We start from the raw sequence: 23,714 nt of genomic DNA, 5'->3' as shown, positions 1-23,714 counted from the left end.
TCGCCAGCATTCTCAGCAGCCATCTATTTATTGAAAATATCGGTCAGACGCGTAGCCAGATCCACGTACGAGGTACTCTCACCTAGAGTGTCGGAACGAAACTTTTTCCTATAGTGCTTCGCATCGACATGGAACCGGCGAAGCACGGCAGTACGGACGACAGCAAAGTCCGTGGTGTCGTTTGCTGACATCGCGTTGTATGCTGCCAAAGCCTTGCCAGTGAGGTGAGGAGCTATGGCTAGCGCGAAGCGATTTGGTGCGATCCCATGACCAGTGAGGACACGGTCGGCCATGGTGAACCAGGCGTCAGCATCGTCTGAATCGTTCAGGGAACGAAAATTCGGCAGCGGCGGCGTGCACGCCGGAGCCTGCGCTGGTGCGGCTTGAACCAGGCCCGAGACCGTTGCCGTGATCTGCTGCAGAAGCTGCGCAGTGGAGGCAGACTGGGCGGCGGTGTTTAGTTCATGGGCTTGCTGTTGTTGCTGCAGAGTCGTCAACAGTTGAGCCATTACGTCGGAAGTCGAAAGCTCAGAGCTAGTAGCGGAGGCCCCGTCCGAGCTATGCACCTTGGGCATTGTCTTGGGCATGACTGATCCCGACGCAAAACTACCAACAGGCTACTAAAATGAAACTATTTCGAATTATTCTGACACCATGTCATGGTGTTCTGTAACCTTGCATGAACAAGGACAAAAGACAAAGGAAACTAATAAAGCTACAAGGATAAGCGTTGGTACAAAGAAGGCAGTACAGAGACGGGAATCGCGAGAGTGTCCAGATGCATACGCATAGAATCCTAGTTAGGTAGGACACGGATATGTGCAAGACACGCATACGGAGCGTAGTGCGTGCAGGGTACAACAAGAATGCATAATAGGACATGTGAATTACATACATAGAACACAGTAGATGCAGCACAGAGTAGGGGAGCATCATACATGGACAGGGCAGTCCATAAGAGTACATGCATAAATACGGTAGTGCATACACAACAGTCATGTTATTAACTGGTCCCACTAACGGTCCTGTAACACTTGGAATTCTTTGTTTCCGTGGGTTTTAGCTTGTGCCCATTTTCGCTGCGCTCACCTTCCCCTAGATGTCTCAGTAACATATCAGGTTTGTGCCCTGTTATCGCTCTTTCTGACGGCTTATTACCGGGTTACAGTGATGGATAATTGCTTCATAACTCGTTTGCACTTGATTTCTTATATTTTTAAAATATTTTATGGGCTCCGTGTCTGACTAATATGAATCATTTTGAATTTCTCTGCGTTCGTTTACTGGTTGCCATGGCGCCTTGGGCTTGTTCCTTTCGTGAAATTTAACTATGGTAAGCAACGTGCCAACCTCCATCTTGCATGTAAAACGTCCTGAGAGTAGTGCTCCATCTTGTGGGCTGTGACAATGTTACCACCAGCCCTATGCTCATGTGACGGGCTGACTGGGTTGGCAACATCTGTCCTGCCACTCCTACTAGTATTGCTAGTGACAAGCTGGATATCAACTTCCTTACTTAGGTGAACCTTACATTATTCAAGGTGATGTGTCATGCTATATTTGAATATGTTTTTTTCTTGCAATGCGGACATTTTACTAAGACGGTCTTTTAAGTGTTTTTTTTTGTATGTAGCGGCAGCTATTGGTTGATTTATAGTTTAAACAAACCAATGAAAACTCGTTTCTTCTTTCTAGTAATATCATGGTAACGTGGATTGAGCACCAGTAATGTGTCCACTGTCCAATGCTACTTAATAGTACCATACTGTATATGGGGATAACAGATGAAATAAAGGGTAGAAGGGTTTTGGTATGGTATTGATTTATTTGAATTCGGTATCTCAACAGTACATTGTACAACTTGGGAAGATCCGAATGACATAGACACATAAACATAAAAGTGGAGTAGGTGCTACAGCGGATCATATGGGTTTTCTAAGACAGTTGGGTGGAAACGGGTGGGGGAGGAGCACGTTTAACTGAACATACTTACAGAGTGTTAAGATTTACTAGGTCTTTGAAGATGCCTGCAGGAAGGCTGGAAATTTGGTTACCTGAAATATCTCTATTGCAGAAACAACAGTGAAAACCAGTACATCTTATAGAGGACACCATTAGTACCTCTTTGATTCACTACTAGGGGTTCCTCAGTCTAAATATGGACAACCTCTGATTGGATATAAGACGCCTGATTTACTGTGTAACTTAAAGGGGCACTCCGGCTTCATTTTCGACGCCGAGTTTTCGATGGCAAGACGACGGTTGGTGAAAGAGAAGACCCCTCGACCAAGAACGAGTCTCCAGAACCGATCGAGTCGAGCTGGAGGACGACTTCGTGAATTTCGCTGAGCGAGCGTTGATGACGTAATGAGGGATTAGCTTGTCAGCTGAGCTATATACTTTTCTATTGAATTCAATGGGAAAATATTTTCTTCGTCCACATGCGACTCGTTTCTTCTGTGTTCAGTCCATTCTTCACCCTACCAGTCACCTCTTGCTACCTGTCCTTCTAGTACTGCTTCTAAAAATCTTGGAGTTGCCGCCATGGGTCGCTGTTGTGCGCCTGGATGCGACAACGACACCAACAAGCCATCTGGCAAAGAATGGTCATTCTTTACATTTCCCTCTGATGAAAACTTGAAGAGAGAATGGGCGACGAATATGAAGAGAGTTGGCCGGGGAGATACTGCAGCTAGGAGCTTCAAGCTTTTCCAGCCAAGCAAGTATTGTAGACTGTGTTCTGCTCATTTCGAGGAGGACCAGTTCGAAAGGAATTTGATGGCAGAATTTGTATCAACAGCCAAGATGGGGAGTACTACAAGGCTATCAGCTCGTAAACTGAAGCCAGGTGCAGTTCCAACGATCTTCGCCCACGTGAAGAAGACAGAGCCTCGCAGAGAGTCGCTGTACTTGAAGAGAAAGGAAGAGACTATAGCATTTTCGTCAGTTCAGGTAAGCATTATTTGCCATCAAAATACTTCTCTAAAAATTCTTCTGTGGTAAATATTTGTTGTGAGCTGCTAAGTTTGACTTGCATGCAAGTTAGTTGTGAATACACTTACTAGTAGTAGTACCACCTGCACATCAGCTACCATCTATTGGCTACCACAGTCGTGGATACAGTGACTATTATCTGTCAGCAACTTTGTTCCAGTATTACTCATGTCGTTCCAGTATTACCCATGTCGTTCAGGTATTACCCATGTCGTTCCGGTACTACCCATGTCGTTCCGGTATTACCCACGTCGCTCCAGTATTACCCACGTCGCTCCAGTATTACCCACGTCGCTCCAGTATTACCCACTACGTTCCAGTATTACCCATGTAATTCCAGTATTACCCACGTCGTTCCAGTATTACCCATATCGTTCCAGTATTACCCACGTCGTTCCAGTATTACCCACGTCGTTCCAGTATTACCCATGTCGTTCCAGTATTACCCATGTCGTTCCAGTATTACCCATGTCGCTCCAGTACTGCCTACATCGTTCCTTATCAGTGTTTCCATGCCCGAAAATTCGATGGAGCTGGAAAGTTGATCAGATCACCAGATGTTTCCGATGGGAGAATTTCGCAGGATCTATAACTGCGTGTGTTGGAGCGTGCGTACAATTTATTAATTGCTGTTACCAAATTATTTGCACCTGTGTACTGTAGTTATGAATAAAGGGCTGTTACTGTATATATATTCTACAGGCAGTGGCATCAGGTGTGAGCTCTAGCTCTGAGAGTCTGGAGCCTTCATCAGCTGAAGCAGTGCTCAATGATACTCCAGTAAGTGAGCAATGTCCTGGAATAACTACACATGCTTACGTGTCTATTGCCACATCTACAAGTGGTTGTGTTGTTGTGACATTGCAATGACAAATGGACTTCAATAATACACTTCTTCTATCTATGATCCAGAATAATACTTGTGTGTGTACGTGTGTGCGTGTGTGTGTACTGCTCTGGCCTATGTAGGCACAACCGTCTGTTGCACGTACTCATCGGGAAAAAGCCAAGTCCATTCCAACGACATACAGTAGCGTGGTCACAGAGTCCAAGCGTTTGAGTCGTGACGGGCCAGAAATCGAAATTCAGGTAAGCGACCTATGCCATTTAATTCAGCCATGGATCCTTTTTCTGACATACAGTCAACTTTGGTAATATCGACTGCGGATATAACAACAATTCGCGAATAACGACAGAATTTCCATGCCCAGAGCAAAGTCCCATCCCACTGTAATACATAAAATGAGACTTCGGTTATAACGGCACTTCGCGAATAAGGACACCTTTTTGATGCCCTGCCGAGTGTCGTTATAAGCGAAGGTTTACTGTAATTCCTGTACTGAGCTAAAAAAAGGCGTCTCATGTGTGTTTTGAATACCCTGTGAGGTATAATTGCATATTGTGTTTTTCATGTGTTCTTGGTGCAGATACAACCACCTTCTCTCGTGAAGGAAACACTCTCAAGTTCTTATTCTTCCCTTCCTTCTTTGTCGGCAAGTTCATCCGTGAAACACCCTCAGAAAGTTCGAGACTTTGTAAGGGTTAGTAGCAACTTTTAAGGGTTGGCGGAATTCCGAAATGTCTTGTGACGGACCTTGTGAGCTGAAATGCGTTTGTGTATATACCTGTATTTCCTTGGTCCTTTCTCTTTTCTATAAAATATATAAGTTGATTATAATATAACGAAGTAGCGGTTGCGACTTCGGCGATGATTTGTAAGAAAGGGTTTGCTCCCCACATCGGGGCTCGCGCTATTCCGCCGGCTTTACTTGACACTTGACTGACTCACGACTGCCATCCAGAGCACACGAGAAGTCCATCGAACCTTCGACTCGGCAAACCTGCAAGAAAGCACCACTCCCTGCTCAATACATAGTGTTTCGGGGAATTGACCCCTCATCAGTTGAGCTTGAGTAGGCTGAGGAAGATTGTGCCTGAAGAGCACCACTTATATAGTGCTCTCCAGGCACAAACATCACCAGGGATACAAACTTACAGAGATGCTCCGTTTCCAGCGCGACAAACACCTCGTGAACACCAGATAGCAGCGTGAGTCAGTGTCGCTCCTGGACGGTGAGACAGACGTCGAGGACCCTCGGTCATTCGCAACGCTGTCACCTCCAAACCAAATAACCGCAAGCCCGCGCTTGGCACAACAGTACAAAGTAGTGGTTGCGACTTCGGCGATGATTTATAAGAAAAGTTTTGCTCCCCACACCGGAGCTCGCGCTATTCCGCCGACTTTACTTGACACTTGACTGACTCTCGACTGCCATCCAGAGCACACGAGAAGTCCATCGAACCTTCAACTCAGCAAACCTGCGAGAAAGAATCACTCCCTGCTCAATACACAGTGATTCGGGGAATTCAACCCTAATCAGTTGAGCTTGAGTAGGCTGAGGAAGATTGTATATATAAGTGGTGCTCTTCAGGCACAATCTTCCTCAGCCTACTCAAGCTCAACTGATGAGGAGTGAATTCCCCGAAACACTGTGTATTGAGCAGGGAGTGGTGCTTTCTTGCAGGTTTGCCGAGTCGAAGGTTCGATGGACTTCTTGTGTGCTCTGGATGGCAGTCGAGAGTCAGTCAAGTGTCAAGTAAAGTCGGCGGAATAGCGCGAGCTCCGGTGTGGGGAGCAAACCCTTGATTGTATGAGATTATATTAAGAACGAAACAGCATGCTGTCCGCAGATTGAGTAAGTTGATTATATTATATGAAGAGCTGCTATGGTGTACCTGTCTGTCCACAGGCTACATCATTGCTTACAGCTAAAGCTGAAGTGAAATCCAGTAGCTCAAGCTCCTCTAGTACGCCTAGCACCGCAGATAGTGACCAAGGCATTGACTCAAGTTTTCGAACAAGCGAAGAGGAGCCTTCTGGGCAAGCTGATGAGGAGCCAGCTGAGTATAATCCGGTGTATGATCGGAAGTTCATCATCTTTGAGCGTTACCTGGATGACCTATTCAAACGCTGCCAAGAGTGTGGAAAGGTGAGGAATTTTACAGCACTGTGCCTGTTGTGGCGGTATGCGGGGCTGTGTGCATGTGTGTGTTCAAGTAGGGGATGCTGTGTAGGGGCAACAATGAATGAATTGGTTTTAGTCATTTGCTTTTTATGTTGCATTACATTGATTGTTCATTTACTGTACGTTGGATTGATGGAGTGTTGTCGGGCTGTTCTTCCTTTGTGTTGTCGTGCAGAAAATCATCAAAAACTCAAAGCATGTTCAGGGATCTCTATTGCTGGAGACATCGGAGTGTGAAGATGGACACATCGACCACTGGACCTCTCAACCGAAGTTGCAACGCGCGCCCATTGGAAATCTGTTGATCTCTGCTGCTATCCTCTTCAGTGGCACTTTGTTTAGCACCTTCACCCTGTTCTCCTCACTGCTCAACTTGGGCGTGGTCGGCAAGTCTGCTTTCTACGATATGCAACGTAAAATCCTGTGTTCTGTTGTCAACGAAGCATGGTCAAACCATGTTGACTCGCTACATATCCTTGGAACTAATGAAAATCTCAAGTTTATCGGTGATGGGAGGTGCAACAGCCCCGGCTACTCAGCCAACTATTGTACATATACGATAATGGAAGAAGACACTGAGCTGATCTTCGACTTTGAACTTATGCATGTTGGCATTACTGAGAACAATAGTGGTATTATGGAGCGGGAAGGCTTGAGACGAATCCTGCAGCGGCTCACACTGTTGCGCAGCTCGCCACCGATAGAAGCACCCAGGTGAAAGCTATGATGAGAGATTCTTTCCCTGAGATTGTACACCAGTTCAATGTTTGGCATTTTGTCAAGTCCATCTCTAAGAAGCTTGTCAATGCCTCAACCAAGAAAGAGATGGAACACCTCAGGAACTGGATCCCGGCCGTAGCTCTCCACATGTGGTGGTGTGCTCAATCGTGTGATGAAGATTCTGTCTTGATGACAGAGAAATGGCAATCTCTGCTCCACCACATCTGCAATCAGCACTCTTGGACAGGTTCCACAAAGTTTATGTCTTACTCGCAGGAGCTCCTGCCACCTGATACTGCCAGCGGCTCCGAGCAGCATAAAGTACTGACGACAGTGGTATCCGACAAGATCGTGCTTGCAGATATTGGAAAGGTTTCCAACTTCTGCCACACTGGATCCTTGGAGGTGTGCCATTCGAACCAGCTTGTGGGGACACCCAAACGGATCCACTTCCCGTATCCAGGAATCCTCGCCCGGCAACAGCTCGCTGCCCTCAACCACAACAACAACGTCGGTCGCAAGCAGGCAAGTACAGTGGCTGGCTCACCACGTTTGAAACTAGTGTTTCCAAAATCAATGAAGGAATGGGTCGTGAAGAAGGTGTATGAAAAAAAGTCAGTGGAATATATGTTCGCCATGCTTGAAGAAGTGCTGCAGACCAAGAGGGATTTGCTCGATGTCAAAACACCCACCTGCCTCTTGGATTATCCCGCTGTGCCTGCAGATGTTCCCAGTAACATTGCCACAGTACCAGCCCCACCCAAAGAGGATGTTCTTGCAGCCCACGTCTCCCGTCTCTGAACCAGCTTTCCTGTGTGTGTTCCTTCTTCTTGGTGCATCTCTCATCGCAGTGTTTGCTCTAACGTAACTGTGGGGTAGGATTGTTGGCCAATCAAAGTGTTACTGTACGGATTGTAGGCAAGCAGAGGGACCAGGCTGTGTACATCGGTATGAACTAATTACTTTCTCCCTTTGTTCTTTTCGATCACTGTCGTTTTTCACACGACCCATTACTTCCCTTCCTTAACGGAATCCTGGCCCTGTCGGTTTTCATACTGTACACCTATGATTGAATGAATGAATTTCCATTCTTTTTTCAAATATATAGATAGGCTTGGGTGGCTCGAGAACACAGACAGAGATTCAATGAATGAATTACAAGTGGATACAAATACATTTCTGAACTCGGTTGTCGCGCCATTATTGTAAAAAAAGATCTGATATAATATGATCTGGTTACGTTGGTGGACAGTTGGTCAGAACGCATAACATTTCGTAACATTTCGTAATATTTCGTGCTTATCCTTTTTTTACCATAATTTTTTTCTGGAAGACATAATTATAATATATAATAAATTATTGATTTGTATTACAAGGGGACAAAATACAATTTGAATGCGATTCTACGATGTAATACAGTGACCTGATCACTATCATTATTATGATGGAAAAATGTACAGTCAGCCGGGCCAAAACCGCTCCTCTCAATCCTCTTTTGCTTCTTGAAAGCCTGTATAATTGTCCTATGGCTCAGGGAACTCTCTTCTCACAGCTGATACCACACAAGAGGGAATAATCCGTCTATCACCTCGCCCGAGATAACCATGGATCCACCAAGTATACTGTCGATAGGCAGCTAAGCGGAGAGATATGCATACATAACAAAAAATAAGACGAAGCGAAGCCTCTCAGCGCATGGCCACTTTGAACTCCTGCACGTACCATAACTATGAAAATTAGACTGTTTGCAGGATAGCGCATGCTGGATAACAGTGCTATGGAAATATGCATGCATACGCGTATGAATCATGCACTATCCTATTCTTTGAATATGCTGATGGTTCAGTAGCAGCTGCCTAAATGTACCTCAATACTCAGTGCCAATAGGTGTATGGGGAAAGTCAGTTCTACAGATGCATTGAACTCTCTTACATTTTCGTCATGCGAGAATTTTATTTGTTGTGATAATCAGTGTCAGTGTGTGAATACTTTAGTACAATACTGTGCTAGGTTGAACATTATATTTTTTACAAATGAACTGTTTGGATGCTCATGCACAACCGACGTGAACAATGGCTAAGTTTAGCAGATGCCAAGGAACAAGTTGTTCAGCCAAAATGAAAAATCCAGGCCAGGAGAATAAAGAAGAGAATCACTCTTACCTATTGGAATTCACATCGGTGCGAGGGTCACGAAATTCACGATAAGCAGTTAGGCAAATAGTAAGTACTGTCCGGCTGTCCGGCACGCAAGCTGCGTGGAAATCTGGGTGCTGATTTATACAACTCAGCTCTCTGTTGATGCTCACGACAGCCTCAATCTCCCTGCAACAATGACTATCCACCTCCCTCTCCATTGGTGGACAAGTATTACAATTGCACCATTCTACATTATTGGCACGACCAGCATACGTCTCCACGCGAAATTCTTGAGGCTCAGCATGTCTTGCTCCGGGTGAGGCCACCTCAGGAGGCCCTTCAGGCGCCCTGGAGTAGGGCTGAAAACGAGACCCATCACAATGTTGAGAGAACATGGCAAACAGGCTCTTCTTCGATTGAAAATTCTCCAAAAACCATTTGAAATGTATGTGCGCTGTTGCATTTCCTCCTGGAGGTAATCCCTCATTACGTCTTCAGCGCTCGCTCAGCGAAATTCCAAAAGTCGTACTCCAGCTCGACTTGGTCGAGGGGTCTTCTCTTTCACCAACCTTCGTCTTGCCATCGAAATCTCGGCGTCGAAAATGAAGCCAGAGTGCACCTTTCACGGCCACGATATCTCACAAAAATTAGAGAGTTTTGATAGAAGGTCGTATTTTAATTATTATTATTATTCTTTTTAGAAAGACCACTGAAATGCCAAACTTGAGATGCACCTAGGGGAAGTACGCTCGACCTGAATCGTGGCAGTGGTGGTGAGGTTTAGGGAGCTCCGCTGACCTAGGGTCTCGACTTCATGGCCACCTAGACGCACGTATACTTTTGATTTGTTATTTCCTCTTCATTCTCTTCTCTACAGTAATGATATTGTCTTTGGGTCATTTTCCTGCTCTGCAAAATACAGTACATTACAAAACTCGCAAAGCACCAGGATTGCGTTTATAAGCCCAGCGGAATCTAAAGGTATTGGGACAGATTGAGAGAAAATATCATATTCATAATCTGACCAGAACCATTCTAAACTGGTACCCAGATATGGACTACGATACTAGTCGTCCATAAAGTGAAGCTAGTCTTCGTAATTACACTCGGGGAGCATTGCGGATTGTGGTGTGTTTGTGTCTTTTTGGTGGGGAGGGGGGGGGGGGTGGGAAGGGAGAAGGTAATGGTCAACTATCCGAAAGGAGATGAAATGGACACATGCATATCGCTTTTCCTCCAAAATCTGAAAGCAGTCTCCTAGAATGATCTGTGAGCAGCCAGCTCTTATACTTTTATTGTTTGCCTAATAGTGTCCCCAGACCCAAGTGCGCCAGGCCGAACCAGGTTTATTAAATATTTTAACATTATGTTGAGTACTATTAACAAGACCGGTTTCTTTCTCATTAACACAACTGACAACGGGAACAGGTAGGTTGATGAGAACTGCATTTATTAGAGACAGGATGACTAAGGCCAGGACGAACGAAACGATGATATTGTGATTATTGAAGAGAGCGAGTTGAAGAGAGAGAGCTTGACTGAGAAAATAACGCAATATAAAGGGCCTGGGTAGCTATGGCAAACATGGGCGCGCAAGTAGCTACCAAGACCAAATGAATAATGCATCAACTTGTGGGCCTAACAATTACATAGTCCCCCTATCCGGGCAAGTTGAGACTCGCGGCTGCCCCTTATTCCGGAAAATTCATCCTGATAGCCTGCACAAAAACAAGTTTCATGCAATTTTCTCGTTGAAATCCATTTTTTCCGACTTAAAAGAGGTCATAAATATTCTAGATAGATGGGTAGTCCCGCATCGGGAGAGTTCGGATTGGAGGAGATAGCCTGTACATGAAAACGTGGTGAGGAATTTTCCTCTATCACCTTGGGAGCCAGAGATTTTCGAACAAAAACGACTAATTGTCGTAGCCCACGTATAACATTGCGGTTTTAGGTATTAATGCCAACATTAGAGTTCTGTAAGAAATGGTTTGCTCCCCACACCGGAGCTCGCGCTACTCCGCCGACTTTACTTGACACTTGACTGACTCACGACTGCCATCCAGAGCACACAAGAAGTCCATTGAACTTTCGACTCGGCAAACCTGCAAGAAAGCACCACTCCCTGCTCAATACACAGTGTTTCGGGGAATTCACCCCTCATCAGTTGAGCTTGAGTAGGCTGAGGAAGATTGTGCCTGAAGAGCACCACTTATATAGTGCTCTCCAGGCACAAAAATCACCAGGGATACAAACTTACAGAGACGCTCCGTTTCCAGCGCGACAAACACCTCGTGAACACCAGAAAGCAGCGCGAATCAGTGTCGCTTCTGGACGGTGAGACCGACGTTGAGAACCCTCAGTCATTCGAAACGCTGTCACCTCCAAACCAACTAGTCGCAAGCCCGCGCTGGGAACAACAGTACGGAATAGGGGTTGCGGCTTAGGCGATGATTTGTAAGAAATGGTTTGCTCCGCACACCGGAGCTCGCGCTATTTCGCCGACTTTACTTGACACTTGACTGACTCACGAGAAGTCCATCGGACCTTCGACTCGGCAAACCTGCAAGAAAGCACCACTCCCTGCTCAATACACAGTGTTTCGGGGAATTCACCCCTAATCAGTTGAGCTTGAGTAGGCTGAGGAAGATTGTGCCTGAAGAGCACCACTTATATTGTTTGTTTGTTTCTTTTATTTGAATTCGTTTAGAGCACAGGCAATTCTGCCTTCTCACCAGAGGAAAAAACCTCCGGTTCCTGCTAAGAACGAATATAATATTATGAGAGAAGGAAATATTAAAAAGAATCATAACATGATAATTCCAAAGCACAAAGTTTGTATATAATTCAAATGGGTGTGTGTATGTGTAAGCATGCAGTGAAGAAAACACCGAGAAACCATGCAGTAATGTTTAGGGATGCCGAGCAAGGTGGTTCCAAATTACAATTAATTCTGTTCAGAGCCAGTTTAAAGGCAACCGCCGCACTGTGGAGGCGAATATCACTTGGAAGGGCATTCCAAAGAGTGCTTCCCACAAATGTCAATGACTGACGACCGGAAGGTCCAGGAAGGAAAGGCACTTGCAGTAGCCGCTGCTCCGGTCCTCGAGTAATTCGGCGATCATCCCCGGATGCTTGGCCTGTGTTAGCCATCAACTGAAAGTAGGTGCAGAAAGGAGGACTTGCAAGATCATGTAGGCAACGGAAAACTAAAAACAAAACCTTGTAGTTAAAAATGTGAGTTAGGGATCGAATAGATAAGCGCACGAGGAGGGGGGCTGTGGATGCACGGCTGGAGAGTCGGAAAATTGCACGAATTCCGGATTTGCTGGATTTGCTTAAACGACTCTGCAGCTGCTGTGTCAGCGACGGGAAGAATGCATTGGATGCGTACGTTAGTCGTGCTTGCACAATGCCAATGTACCAAAGTCTGCGGGCTCTTATGGGCAGAGATCGCCCATGGCGCCATAGCTGGCTGATGGTGACTGACGCCTTCTGCACCGCACTGGAGACATGTGGCTGCCAGGATAGCGGGTCATCAATGGTTACGCCAAGTTATTTAGCAGTGGAGGTAATATATAGTACTCTCCAGGCACAAACATCACCAGGGATACAAACTTACAGAGATGCTCCGTTTCCAGCGCGACAAACACCTCGTGAACAACAGATAGCAGCGTGAGTCTGTGTCGCTCCTGGACGGTGAGACAGACGTCGAGGACCCTCCGTCATTCGCAACGCTGCCAACTCCAAACCAACTAGTCGCAAGCCCGCGCTGGGCACAACAGTACGAAGTAGTGGTTGCGAATGACCGAGGATCCTCGACGTCTGTCTCACCGTCCAGGAGCGACACTGACTCACGCTGCTATCTGGTGTTCACGAGGTGTTTGTCGCGCTGGAAACGGAGCGTGTCTGTAAGTTTGTATTCCTAGTGATGTTTGTGCCTTGAGAGCACTATAGAAGTGGTGCTCTACAGGTACAAACTTCCTCAGCCTACTCAAACTCAACTGATGAGGGGTGAATTCCCCGAAACACTGTGTATTGAGCAGGGAGTGGTGCTTTCTTGCAGGTTTGCCGAGTAGAAGGTTCGATGGACTTCTTGTGTGCTCTGGATGGCAGTTTTGAGTCAGTCAAGTTTCAAGTAAAGTCGGCGGAATACCGCGAGCTCCGGTGTGGGGAGCAAACCATTTTTTACAAATCATCGCCGAAGTCGCAACCCCTACTTCGTACTGTTGTGCCCAGCGCGGGCTTGTGACTAGTTCGTTTGGAGGTGACAGCGTTTCGAATGACCGAGGGTCCTCGACGTCTGTCTCACCGTCCAGTTGCGACACCGACTCACGCTGCCATCTGGTGTTCACGAGGTGTTTTTTTTTGTTGTTTTTTTTTCTCTACAAAATCCACATATCTCCAGACACTGGGGTGAATGATGGAGTGTGGTGGTGGGGCCCATTAAGCTCTGCCGACCAGAGGTCTCGGCTTCATAGCTCCATGGACGCACCAAAGGGATATTGGGTGGGGAGGATTAAATTGAAAAAGAAAACAGAAGAAAGAAAATGGAAAGATTGTATTGCTCAGTGAGAAAAAGAATAAGTTGAATATTGATGTGAACGCTGTTAGACTTTTAAATTCAAGAGGAGACTGTCCGTGAGGAGAGATTACATGTATGTCCAAGCAGGGTAGGACACTGTACCCTCTTACTCGCGTATGCTATGAGTGGCCCAGTTCCAGTTCGTTCTGAAGAGATGGTGATAAGCTGCTGTCTTGAACTTTTGGATGTTCTTTGAGTGAAATGGGTGGGGAATGATAGAGGTAGGCAGCTGGTTCCAAATTGGGATGACGGAGTGGGGAAAGGCTCGGCTCACATTGTTCCGGGAATTGGCAGGAAGAACATTCTGTAACTGATGGGGATGCGCGGTGGACAGTCGTACAGCCTGGCGGGTGAGGCGTGTGGTCCTGGGTTGGTGTGTCGGGGGTGGAGCCATTCTCGAGAGAAGAGCGGGAGAATTATCGCAAAGGGCTTTATACAGGAGGCAGAGGGCAGCGATGGTGCGGCGAATTATGAGGCTAGGAAGCCAGCATTGCGGATGTATTGCCTTGATGGCTCGCTCCTGCACCCAGTCCAGCCGATTCAAGTGGGAAGGAGCTGCCCCCATCCAGACGATTGGGCAGTACTCCATAACCGGCCGGACAAAGGCTTTGTAGGCTCGAAGCCGGGCAGGAATAGTCAGCAAGTGAAATGTCTTGCGCAAGGCTCCAAGTCTCTGCGTTGCTCGGACTACAACAGTTCGGATATGCTGGCTGAATTTTAGCTGATGGTCAAACGTGACGCCGAGTACTTTGATGGAGGGCTGCTCCTCAACAGGAGTTCCATTGAAGACAATGGAGGGGTATTGGCCAGTCCCGACGATGGTGGGAAATTGTAAGGGCCTGAGATTTGGCTGGCTCGAACTGCACTTTCCAATCCGAGCCCCAACTGGATACTAGGTCGACAGCAGCCTGGAGTACTCTAGCGTTGTCAGGAACAGCAGCGAGCGTTGCAATTTCGGTGTATAGGGTTGTGTCATCGGCGAATGAGGCAAGGTTGGAGCCGATTGGGAGGTGGTCTTCAAGGTCGTTGACGTAGACCAAGAATAAGGTGGGCCCCAGGATACTGCGCTGTGGCACCCCAGCCTTAACTGGGCGTCTGGCTGATGTCTGGCCGGAGATGAGGACTTGAAGTGTGCGGTTGCAGAGGTAGTCTTGGAGCCACCGATGCAGGTCTCCCGAGATGCCATACACTCTAGCCTTGTGCAACACACCAGTGTGAGACACCCGGTCAAATGCTCCAGCAATGTCGATGGCCAGCACTCGAGAAGCTCCTTTATCTCCGGCGGTGTGCACCCACTGGTGGTGGAGAGCAGTCAGCAGGTCTGCTGCACTGTGGCCGCGACGGAATCCAAATTGCCGTTCTGACAGGACGTGATACGTCTCCATGAAGTTGATCATTGCCCTGTTGACTATGGTCTCCATGACCTTGGAGAGAATGCTCTGTAACGACACTGGTCGATAGTTTGATGGCGACGATTTAGACTTGCGCTTGTGGACTGGAACTACGTGTGCAACCTTCCACTGTTGTGGCTGGATACCGGAGCGAAGACAGCATGTAAATAGTTTTGAAAGCGGCCGTGCCAATTCTGCAGAGCAAGCTTTCAAGACGCGGGCAGGTATCCCATCTGGACCAGTGGCCTTGGTGGGGTTGAGCTGGCGGAGAGTTCGCTGGACTGTGGTTTCGCGAAACCGGACGGTGCCGAGGTTGCGGTCAGTACGTGGTCGGACGTAAGGAAATGGAACGGATAGGTCGTCTGCCCCTAGACTGCATTTGTTGGCGATGTGTTAGGCCATGCACTCTGCTTTGCTGCGGTTGGTGTCGTGCTCCGTACCATCGGTGCTGCGGAGAGTAGGTATGGATGGGCTGTTTCCGTGGTCAGAGGCCTTCTTGATGGTTCGCCACCATTCAACAGACGCCATACACCCAGAGACTAACTTCTGCGCCAGGCTTGCTGTGAATGCCTGCTTGGCAGTTGCCAGGCAATGTGTAGCCGAGTGCTTGGCGACATTGTAACGGGCTTGCAGCTGGGCACTTGACCGGTCGGCGCAGAGTCTCCTCCATGCTCTTTGTTTCTCTGCTACAGCCTCAGTGCATTCCGGTGTCCACCAAGAGGGGTTAGATGGTTTCATGCACAACTGCTTAGACGGTATGTATCGGCGCATTCCTTCCAGAATATTCTGGGTCAAGTGCATACACATTGCATCAGGATCATCACTGACAGTGGACTGCCAATCTGTTGTTCTAAAGAAGTGGCGGAGTCTGTCCCAGTCTGCGCGTTGGTAACGCCAGACAGTTCTGGTCACTGGTGGTTCCTCTGCTGTGCTTACATGAAAGTCAGCTAGGACACAGGCATGGTCAGAGTTTCCAAGAGGTGCTAAGGTATTGACGGTCGCATCTCCCGGTAGGTCAGTCATTATTAAGTCAAGTGGGTTAAGGCCCCTGGTGGGCTCATGCACGTGCTGCTCCAAGCAGTGAAAAGCACGCATGTCTTCAGTGTACACACCTGCATGAGTTGTCTTGGTGCTGCCGAGCCAATCCACGTTGTGTACGTTAAAATCTCCAGCCAATACCACATATTGACAAGATTTACGGCCCAGGTCAATGCCAGCACTGATGGCTTCAAGGGTACTGATGTCATTGTCGTGGCAGTAGCCAGAGCGATATGCAGCACACACAGCCACTGACTTCTTATCCACAGTTCTGAAACTCAGCCATATTAGCTCCTCATTACCGACCTGGATGTCATCGAGTTCTCGGAGGGCCAGACTGGCTTTACCCCAAACCGCAACTCCTCCTCCATGAGCTGTTCGATCCTTCCGCAGTGGGGAGTAGTACCCAGGCAAGGACAGTTCGGAATCAGTAGCCTTCTCAGGGGTTAGCTTGCTCTCTGTTACAATGGCAATGTCAGGTTGGTGAACGTGTACAGCATGGTGAAAGTCACCAAGTTTACTCAGTAGTCCAAATGTGTTCGTCAGCAGGATCCGAAAGGATCTAATTGGAGCTTTGAGCTTGAGTGTCGGAGGACTCGGAGAGAGCGTCACTGTGTGAGCCGGACAAGGTGTCCCCCTTTAGAGCATCACTGAGAGTGTCACTGTGTGAGCCGGACAAGGTGTCCCCCTTCGGACGCTCACAGTGGCGCCAAACCCGCGCGTACAGTGGGCGAGGCCAAAAGTATGGAGCAGTGGCGATTTCAAGGTCAGTCGCATCGATCATCAAGCGGGCAGACACTTTCCCATCTTCTGTGGTGTGTATGCTGCACTGGTGAACCTTCACCGGTTTTTTTACTGCTGCAGAGCGTTGCTCAGTGAATTCCTTGACACTTTCTTCACTGCTATGTGAGTTCAAATTGCCCACATAGATTACGGCTTTCTTCACTCTGTGAGGTTCGTTTGATACCAGTTTCCACGTGTCATCCGTGATTGGCTCTAGCTTCAGTGGCTTGGGCTTGACAGTGGGCCTCTCAATTGCCTGGGACTTGTCCTCATCCTCCGTTGACGTTTCATGGTCACTGGCAGGGTCACCCACGCTACGGGAAGTGCTACGGTGTTCGTCTGCATCAGTGATACACGTGGCAGCCTGGCCTGCGCGAGTACGGGTACGCTTGCTGGTCCTTCCCGCTGTACTCTCCACCGTACGCTGGCTGTGCTGGTTGTGGGCAACTGCTGGAGGAGTCAGGGAAGAAGCACTTTTTTTATTTTTTTTTATTCAACATCTCCTGGCCCGTCCGAAGACTGCCAATAAACATGAGAGGTCAGGTGATAGCCAACCACGGCAAGCTAAAAGGGAGAAAAAGAAAGATGCTGTCAGAGAGGGAAAGGAGATAGGGAGAGAAAAAGAAAGGGAGGCACATTAGTAATACATGGGATCACTTCGGATGAGACAGTGTGGAAAGCTGGACTTTGAATTTCCTGATATCCTGGCATGTCTTAATGCTAGTAGGCAGGTTAGACCAAAGGGAGTATGCTGAGAAGAAAGGGGATTTCAAAAACAGAGAGGAACTAGCTCGGGGCAGTGATAAGGCATTGCGTGTTGGTCTAGTGGTAACAAACCAGTTGTACTTGGCAATATGTTTCGGGACTTGGGCTAGGAAGATTTTTTGCACAAGGATACAAAGATGCTGCTGATGTCGGGCAAGAAGAGGGTGCGTGGAAGCAAGTTTATAAAGACAAAGGGAGGCAAATGTTTGGTCTTTTCGAAACAGAATTTTCAGAAGCAAGCGTTGATGTACTTCCAGTCTGTGGAGTAAAGTCTGAGACAACCCGCACCAAGCTATATCGCAATAGTCAAATATAGGCAAAATGTACGACTTAAAGAACAATTTTCTGCAGTTATCATTCAAGTGTTGGCAGTGGGGTTGTAGCATACCTAAGGACGCACTCGCACGCTTGCACACAGACTGGACTTGTGGAGACCAGGAGAGTTGGCGGTCGAGAATAACGCCCAGGTGCTTGTGCTCGTTAACAACTTTAATAGGTGTACTATTTAGACCAGGAAAATACAGAAGCTGAGTGGGGGGCGAGGGAGAGAAGAACATGGCCTCGGTTTTGGCGAGGTTAGGCTTCAGTTTCCAGGTTTCCATCCATGTTACTGTAGCGTTGACCCCGGACTGCATGGAGGCCGTGAGGTTGTCTGCCGAGCTGTCGGAGCACATCAGAGCAGTGTCGTCAGCAAAAAGACTTACATTTGGTACAAGGGCTGGCAAGTCATTAACGTACAGTAGAAATAGGAGCGGCCCAAGTATGGACCCCTGGGGTACCCCAGACACGACTAGTAATGGGTCTGATAGGGAGGTAGATACTCTGACAGTCTGGTGGCGGCAGGAAAGATAGGATGAGAGCCATTGCAGGGCTGGACCATGTACCAAGAAGACGGACTCTAGCTTTGCAAGCAGACCACGATGCCAGACGGTGTCGAAAGCTTTCGCTAGGTCAAAGAACACGATGCCAACATGCCGCCTGAGGTTCCGCTGGGTGTAGATGTCTTGTACTAGACGTGTTAGTTGGAAAGTTGTGGAGTCTCCACGGCAGAAACCGGATTGAGATGGTGAAAGCGCTGGGGTGACGTGGCAGTACAGAGACTCAAAGAAAATACGTTCACAGACCTTTGACACAGCGGGAAGGAGAGAGATTGGTCTGTAGTTGCCAGCCTGAGAGCGTTGGCCTTTCTTATAGATCGGGACGATAACAGCAGATTTCCAGACGGACGGAAATACTGCTGTATGATATGACATGTTAAAGAGCAGGCACAAGGGATAGGACAGAGATGGCGCAAGCCATTTGAGAACCTCATTGGGTATGCCATCTTCGCCAGGGGACTTACAATTCTTCAGGAGTTTGAGGTGCTTACAGACGGTAGCAGTCGTGGTAACGACGCGTGTGAGTGGTGCGCTAAGTTCAGGGGCTGGGGACAGCGATGGAATGTCCCAATTCGGATCCTCCGGAATGCCGGATGAAACAAACTGCTTGTTCAGTGTGTCTGCAATCGCCTTCACATCGTGCTGGCGGTTGCCATTGGAGTCCGTCAGGTACTGGATTGGCGCGCGGGAGGTCCCGCGGCACTGGTTGCGAATGAATTGGTGGAGTGATGGGCGATCGGGGGAGGAGAGTGTTGCAGAAAGAGAGTTTAGAAAGGAGCGGTGTGAGGTACGAGAAAGGTGCTTGACGAAGTTGCGTTGAACTCGGTAAGCCTCCCGGTTAACCGGCGTTGGGAATTTCTTGTAGATGCTGAAAAGATCACGCTTGCGCTTCACTTCAGATACGAGGGACCGTGTCACCCATGGGGGACTAGATGTCGAGGATGTTGGGTTGGAATGTTTCCGGTTGTTGTAGCCGATAGCAAAGTTAAAGAGGTGCTGTTGGAACCCTCGTTCAAGGACGGCTGCAAAGTGATCTACCGCGGCGTCAACAGTTGGAGAGCCTTCTGGTTGCAGAAACGACCAGTCGTGGCAGGAGAAATCAGCGTTCATAGAGTCCCAGCACTGAGAGGGAACTCGACGGAAGCGATATGGGAACGGTTTGCGAGAAGGAAGTGGCAGGTCTGGGTCCGAGGGCAATGAGACGGCGAACTGGCATGAAACCATGAGATGGTCCGAGGAGCCAAGAGCGCAAGCTGTGTGAACGTCCGTCGCCAGCAGGGGTTGGTTTGTGAAGACAAGGTCTAGACATGACTGTGTTCCGGAAGATGTTGTGTGCGTTGGACTCTGCACCAGCTGATCCAAACCGAAGCAGGTAAGGGTGCGAAAAAGTGCCGCCCCAGCAGGACACGTTAAATCCGATGGGCACCACCGTTTGTGCTTACTGTTGAAGTCCCCAGCCATTATGACATGGTACGATGACATGGGAACGGTTACCAAAGCACTAGCTAGCATATCACAGAAGTGGTCTATTTCCGTGGTTTTGACTGAGGGCGGACGGTAGGTACAGCAGACGAGGATGGGTGTCGGGGAGCCTAAGATTGGGTGAAGCTCAACCCATACGGATTCACAGGTCGGACGAGCAAGGTCGTCGCGAACTTGGACTCTTCCGAAGCGATTTTGCCGGACAAGAATCGCAACTCCACCATATCCTCTGGTTGCCGTACCGGATTTGTTATCATGAGGTGGTCGGTCGCGACGAAATGTGGTACCGACCACCTCATGATAACTTGCTGCGACAATGGCGGACTCCCTGAGGGCGACAACCTCCTCGTTCAGGCCTGCAATTTGCCTCGATAAATCATCGATCCTATTCTTTAGTCGTGTCTCGCGGTCTGCGGACTCCGTCACAAATGTTGCCAGCGTCTTTACTACGTCTAAAATCTAAGACTCGATCCCGGGGAGGGAGCACAACAATTTTACCTCCGAATCCGTCAGCCCGCGAACGGCAGCTTTTGCTGGAGGCATGGCGGAGGTAGGCCAAAGCTATCCGATGTCTACCTAGTTTCCTACTACTACTACTATACCTAATGTTTGAAACCAGGCCGGCCTGATGCCGGTTTCCTGGCGAGAAACTGTGGGAGCCTCAGAGCGCAAAAACCTGCACCCTGCTCCAAAGTTTAAAAAAATTGTCGCGCTGGAAACGGAGCGTCTCTGTAAGTTTGTATCCCTGGTGATGTTTGTGCCTGGAGAGCACTATATAAGTGGTGCTCTTCAGGCACAATCTTTCTCAGCCTACTCAAGCTCAACTGATGAGGGGTGAATTCCCCGAAACACTGTGTATTGAGCAGGGAGTGGTGCTTTCTTGCAAGCTTGCCGAGTCGAAGGTTCGATGGACTTCTCGTATGGTCTCGATGGCAGTCGTGAGTCAGTCAAGTGTCAAGTAAAGTCGGCGAAATAGCGCGAGCTCCAGTGTGGGGAGCAAACCATTTCTTACAAATCATCGCCTAAGTCGCACCCACTATTTCGTTTTAGAGTTCTGCTCAAGTTTATTAGCCTTACAAGAAATGTAGACTTCTCAAACCATCGAACGCATTGCCTTGCAAGGAGCTGATTTGATTATTGTCCAAGTTCCTGAATGAAAACGAACACAAAAAGAGAATAGCATAGTCTTGTGTACCAAGAAATCTATTGATGTCCTGCTTATGTAGGATGTAGTAAAAAAGCATCTTTAGGTCCCTTGCACACTACGTACAATTAAAAAGTTGCTTTTTAGCGTATGCGTCACTTTCAAGCAAGTCCTGATCCGTTCCATTGCACACTTGAAAAGACATTTTCATTTTAATAAAATACTCCTAAAAATTTCTATGGCAACTGCCGCCTCACCGGTGCTGCATGGAGATAGTGCTGAACATTTAAAAATTTTAAACTTTTCTCTTCGAGCTTGGTCTGCAGAAATGTTTTTCGAGTGTTGGTGAAATGCTATCACTTCGACATGGATCTGCGAATTCCCATGGAATGCCATGTCCAGGCCAACACTCCTAGCATACAGATTGAGGTCTTCAGCGATCTCTTTCTCCTTCTGTGACCTCTTCTTCATCTTTACACTTTTCACCCGCTGGTAGTGCGCCCACAGCTCGATCAACTTCCCCTCCATCTCATCATTGAACACAACTTTCGGCATGCTGAACTTCATCTTCTCAAACTAGCTTCAACACGACAGAGAGAAACAAACAACGTGCAACTACTCAAAACAAGGAACATATCGAAAGGCAAAAAAAGCTGACGACAAGAGTCAAGAAGTCTCACAGAAGAACAGGTGGAAAGCAAACTACAGTCCAGAAATGCAAATAAAACATAACGCGCCATCGCATACCCGTCTGGAGTTTGCTGAATACGTTTGCGCAACATTTTAGGTTTCCTGCTAAAAGCAGACCGCTTGCATGGTAACTTTTACAGGAACGCAACAAAAAATGGGATTTTCTATGTAGTGTGCAAGGGGCCTTAATAATTAAAAAATTAAAAATAATTGAATCCATCATGGTTTAGGAAATTAGAGGCCACATGCCACGTACTGCTCTTTTCATCATGTTTTATAGAAATTATATACTTGGTCCGCACAGGTTCAACTGGCGTTTTATTCACTCTTTTCTCAGGAAGAAAATACATATAATATTTGAAGCATGCCACGATTACAAAACAATACGTACATGATAATGTACGTGTCAGTGTGCAACTCAGCCGAAAATTCAGGCGAGTTACACGTCCGCCTCGAGGCTATCGTCGCTGTAGGAAGAGCTCAAAACATTCGACCGGGTAGCTGCTGCACGTTTCATACATGTAGTTTGTTCCACTTCTCCTCATCTCGAATCTGTGCTCAAAGGCAGTGCGTGCCTGTCACCTTGCCGCTTCGAAGCTGAGTGACACTGCACGCGTGTTTACTGTAAGCATTATCTCTTTTTCGTCCAAATTCCTTTGCTTGAGACAAAAAAAGCAAAGCCACATCAGCAGTTTCCTTTTCTCAAATCGCCTCTTGCGCTTGTCGCAGGTCTACTTGCTGATCAGCACCCACGCCAGCCGCTGGTGTTTGTACAGTCAACTTTGCGTATAACAACACTCGGCAGGGCACAAGAAAAGTGTCCATATTCGCGAAGTTCCCTTATACCCAAGTCTCATTATAATTACTTGTATGTATTACAATCACATGAGATTTTGCTCTGGGCATGGAAATTCTGTCGTTCTTTTTGAATTTTTCAGACATAACCTGGAATTTGAACCCGCACTATCGCCCTTCATGCATCCCCCGATATACTTTGCATACATACTAATTCTTCCGATATGCTAAGCCTCGACCAAATATGCTTAAAAAAAGGAGCATATTATGCTCGTCGCATATCAGGGAAAACGTCCATAATATGCTAACGGCTTAGCAAGATATGCAAAAAGAGATGCCAAATATGCCAAAAGATGCTCGACATAAGCAGAAAGTGTAGATCATTTCAGTAAAATTACAATCTTTGAATATTCACTGGCTTCACGGCCATCATGCTTAAGGTGCAAATCAAAACACATGCGGAATAGTATGGCTGGGGTCTGTCCCCAGCAACCGTAACGATAGTGTTCATCCATGTGGAAATGTACCAAACGCCTCAACCATTCCAAATTCATCCATAAAACGCATTTCTGAACGCATTTTGTCCATAATTATTATGAATGTATTGTCCTCATTTTAGCCAGAATATTTGAATAATATGCTGGCTTCATTCCAATATTCCCTTGTCGCTCACTATGCCATATATAAACTTTCTCACAAAATATGCGGATATATGCGCAAGCATATTTGGTCGAGGCCTACAAGATGCTTCACGTTATGATCTTGCATTTCAAAGCCCTATTTGATTATTGTGGTCAGCCGTCTTTTATGGGACGGTACGGGACAGGTACGGTCGAGGGTAATACGACACTGTCTACCGCATTGATGACCTAGGCAAAAAAAGCATGAGGATGTTATACATTTTTCAATTATCATATTTTTTTCCTCAAGGCATAACCTGGAATTCGAACCCGCACTATCGCCCTACATGCATTCCCCGGTACACTTCGCATTCCTACTCATTCTTCCAAGTTGCTTCACGTTATCATCTTGCGTTTGAAAGCCCTAGTTGGATGTTGTGGCCAGCTGTTTGTTGCCAGCTGTCTTTGATGGTACGGTACGGTACGGGACAGATACGGGATAGATACGGGATAGCGCCAGGCGTGACACAAACAAACAAACAATCAAATAAACACCAAACGAGAGGGAAGCTCAGGGCCCTACGCTATGCTTTTTTGCCTTTATGACCTAGGCAAAAAAGCATAGGGATGTTATAAATTCTTGTAAATTTCTCCTTTTTTAAAGA

The 23,714-nt window shown here is 47.4% G+C and overlaps 2 protein-coding genes across 2 annotated transcripts in view; both read right to left on the bottom strand.

Moving 5' to 3' along the window:
• Positions 1-642, bottom strand: part of LOC135829856 (uncharacterized) — a 1,585-nt gene extending 943 nt beyond the window's left edge. Inside the window, 1 exon segment of the mRNA XM_065342239.1 lies at positions 1-642. This exon segment is cut by the window's left edge and continues 943 nt beyond it. Coding sequence (XP_065198311.1) covers positions 1-587 — 587 coding nt within the window. The 5' untranslated portion in view covers positions 588-642.
• LOC135829639 (uncharacterized) overlaps positions 1-23,714 on the bottom strand; it is a 200,565-nt gene that overhangs the window by 146,400 nt on the left and 30,451 nt on the right. Inside the window, exons 4-5 of the mRNA XM_065342036.1 lie at positions 20,878-20,949; positions 1,994-2,065 (exon numbers count right to left, since the gene is read on the bottom strand). Coding sequence (XP_065198108.1) covers positions 1,994-2,065; positions 20,878-20,949 — 144 coding nt within the window. The remainder of the gene's footprint in view (positions 1-1,993; positions 2,066-20,877; positions 20,950-23,714) is intronic.

Source organism: Sycon ciliatum, chromosome 13, assembly GCF_964019385.1.
Source record: "Sycon ciliatum chromosome 13, ocSycCili1.1, whole genome shotgun sequence".
NCBI classification, from domain to species: domain Eukaryota; kingdom Metazoa; phylum Porifera; class Calcarea; order Leucosolenida; family Sycettidae; genus Sycon; species Sycon ciliatum.
The sequence above is the reverse complement of the archived record's forward strand: the minus strand, read 5'-3'. Positions and strand labels throughout refer to the sequence as shown.